The 2,233-nt window shown below is 40.1% G+C and overlaps 1 protein-coding gene across 1 annotated transcript in view; it reads right to left on the bottom strand.

Moving 5' to 3' along the window:
* Pcmtd2 (protein-L-isoaspartate (D-aspartate) O-methyltransferase domain containing 2) overlaps positions 1-2,233 on the bottom strand; it is an 18,882-nt gene that overhangs the window by 13,012 nt on the left and 3,637 nt on the right. The window contains exon 2 of the mRNA XM_029468672.1: positions 817-1,208. Within this exon, the coding sequence (XP_029324532.1) occupies positions 817-1,184 (368 nt within the window). The 5' untranslated portion in view covers positions 1,185-1,208. The remainder of the gene's footprint in view (positions 1-816; positions 1,209-2,233) is intronic.

Here is a 2,233-nt window from a genome sequence, read left to right as displayed (position 1 = left end):
TTTTGGTTTTGGTTTTTCAAGACAGCATTTCTCTGGCTGTCCTGGAACTAGCTCTGTAGAACAGGCCAGCCTCAAACGCCTGCCTCTGCCTCCAGAGTGCTGGGATTAAAGGCATGTGCCACTACCACTACCATTACCACCACAAGGCTTCACCCTTAGGCTCTTTTCAATAGCATTTCTAATATAGGCAGTTTTATTATCTATTTTCCCCCAGTCAAAACCACTGCCTTAGTCAATCAAAAACAAATTAAGATTAAAAATCATATCAATTAAGAAGAAACGCAAGCAACATCTGAAGTCTTTGCCTCACTACAATGTTTTACACAATGCAAAAATTCAATAGCTCTTCAGCTGATAATTCTGATAATATCATCAGAAATGGCTATATTCATACACCTGTAAGGAAAATAGCCTAAATGGCTCCAAATACCATAACCTAATAAATCCCTTCCATCTCTGAAAATTCCTTTAAAATATATAAACTTACTACTCTTTTAGTAGCAAACAACAAAAGAGAAACTGTTACAAAGAACTTCAACTACCAAAAAATTTTAACGACACTCAAAGGAGATGAGGAAAAGAGTGATTAGATTAAATCATCATGTAAGGTCAAAATTTACAGGCCTTTGCTGTTTTCCATCATTCACAGCAGAACGCAGCAGTATAGGTAGGAGGAGACATAGAAAAGGCACCCCAGGCCCCCAACTCAGAGCCCACAAGTGGATATCATCAGTCACCCACCACCTCCTTTCAGCCAACTAATAGGAGGACCGTGATCTCCAACAGGGTATGCAACCAGCCCTCAAAGCCTTCTACCTAAAGTGATAACCACGTTGTCCTAAGGCAGAGGGGACTAAAGCTCTGTATCCACACTCACCTAGAATGAGCCCCACCATGGAGCTGAGGTAGCCAGTACCACTGCCCAAATTCAGAAATGAGAGCCCAGGCTGCAGATCCAGAGCCTCCATCACCTCCGAGTAAATGCACGGGGCTGAGAGATGAATATTTCCATGTTTCCATGCCAAGTCTTTGTATGCATTTTCTTTAAATTCTTCAAGATAATAATCTGCTCGATCAATAGCGCGGAAAGCCTGCTCTACTAAGTCCGTCCGGATGTACTGGGCTTCCTTCAAGTTATCGATGAGCTCATCGTTGTCCTCCCCAGCACTCACAGCACCGCCCATGTTCAAGGTCACAGCCAAGCAAGGCTACAATTAAAATTTCAATAACTATTTACATTAAGGGCAAGAGCAAAAAANCAAATCTCTAAATATATGCTATTTCCAAATTCTCAGTTCTGAATGTAATAAAGACGGGAGTATGTTTTGTCAATAACTACTTCACCCTCCAAAGATGCCGGTATTGGGGGTGGAAATTCTAGGGTCAGAGGGATATTCCAAGGGGTAAAGCACTTGCCGTACAAAGCTCATGACCCAAGTCCACTCCCCAGAACCTACATAATGTTGAGAGGAGAGAAACGAGGGCCACAGGGTCATGATCTCCTCATGTACACAATGGCATGTGTGAGCCCACACACCATAATTTAATTAGAAAAAAACAAAACACAACACTAGTTCCACTAAAGANTTAAGCTAATAATAAATAACAAACTATATGGTGTTTAACTGAAATTCAATTTTTAAAAATTTTTACATTTATTAACTTGGAAAGTATATTTGCTGGCCTANAGATGCCACAATTTGCAGGAATGGTCCCTTGGGATCAAACTAAGATTTTTAGACTGGGTGGCAGATACCTTCAGCCCCTGAGCCATACAGAAATTCAAATTTAAATGGAATTGAATGGAATTAACATTAACTGGATCACTACATCTCAACATATACACAAACCCACACACAGGAAGTAATCCATCCAACCTACTGATTAGGTTTCTCTGGTGTTTACATTTTAGGTAAAAACATTCACAAAACTTTCTTCCCAAATAGAACACACTGTGACACTTTATTGTAACAAACATAAAATCAGTTTCAAGGCTAAAGTTTAGCAGTAGAAAGGGTCACTGCCTGGGCACTCAGAGGCCTACTTCCTATATAGCTTCCTTTTCCTTGCTATCTAAGAAGTACATTTCTTATCTTCTATCCCATCTTGGTGAAGATANCGTCCCCTTTAGGTACAACTACTAAAACAATATTCCCTGATCCAGTGAACAGGGAATATTTTTTACCCCAGAAAGGTCTTTTTCTTTCTAGAAAAAGAAAATAATCCTCCCCAG

Source organism: Mus caroli, chromosome 2 (genome assembly GCF_900094665.2).
Source record: "Mus caroli chromosome 2, CAROLI_EIJ_v1.1, whole genome shotgun sequence".
Lineage (NCBI taxonomy): Eukaryota > Metazoa > Chordata > Mammalia > Rodentia > Muridae > Mus > Mus caroli.
The sequence above is the reverse complement of the archived record's forward strand: the minus strand, read 5'-3'. Positions and strand labels throughout refer to the sequence as shown.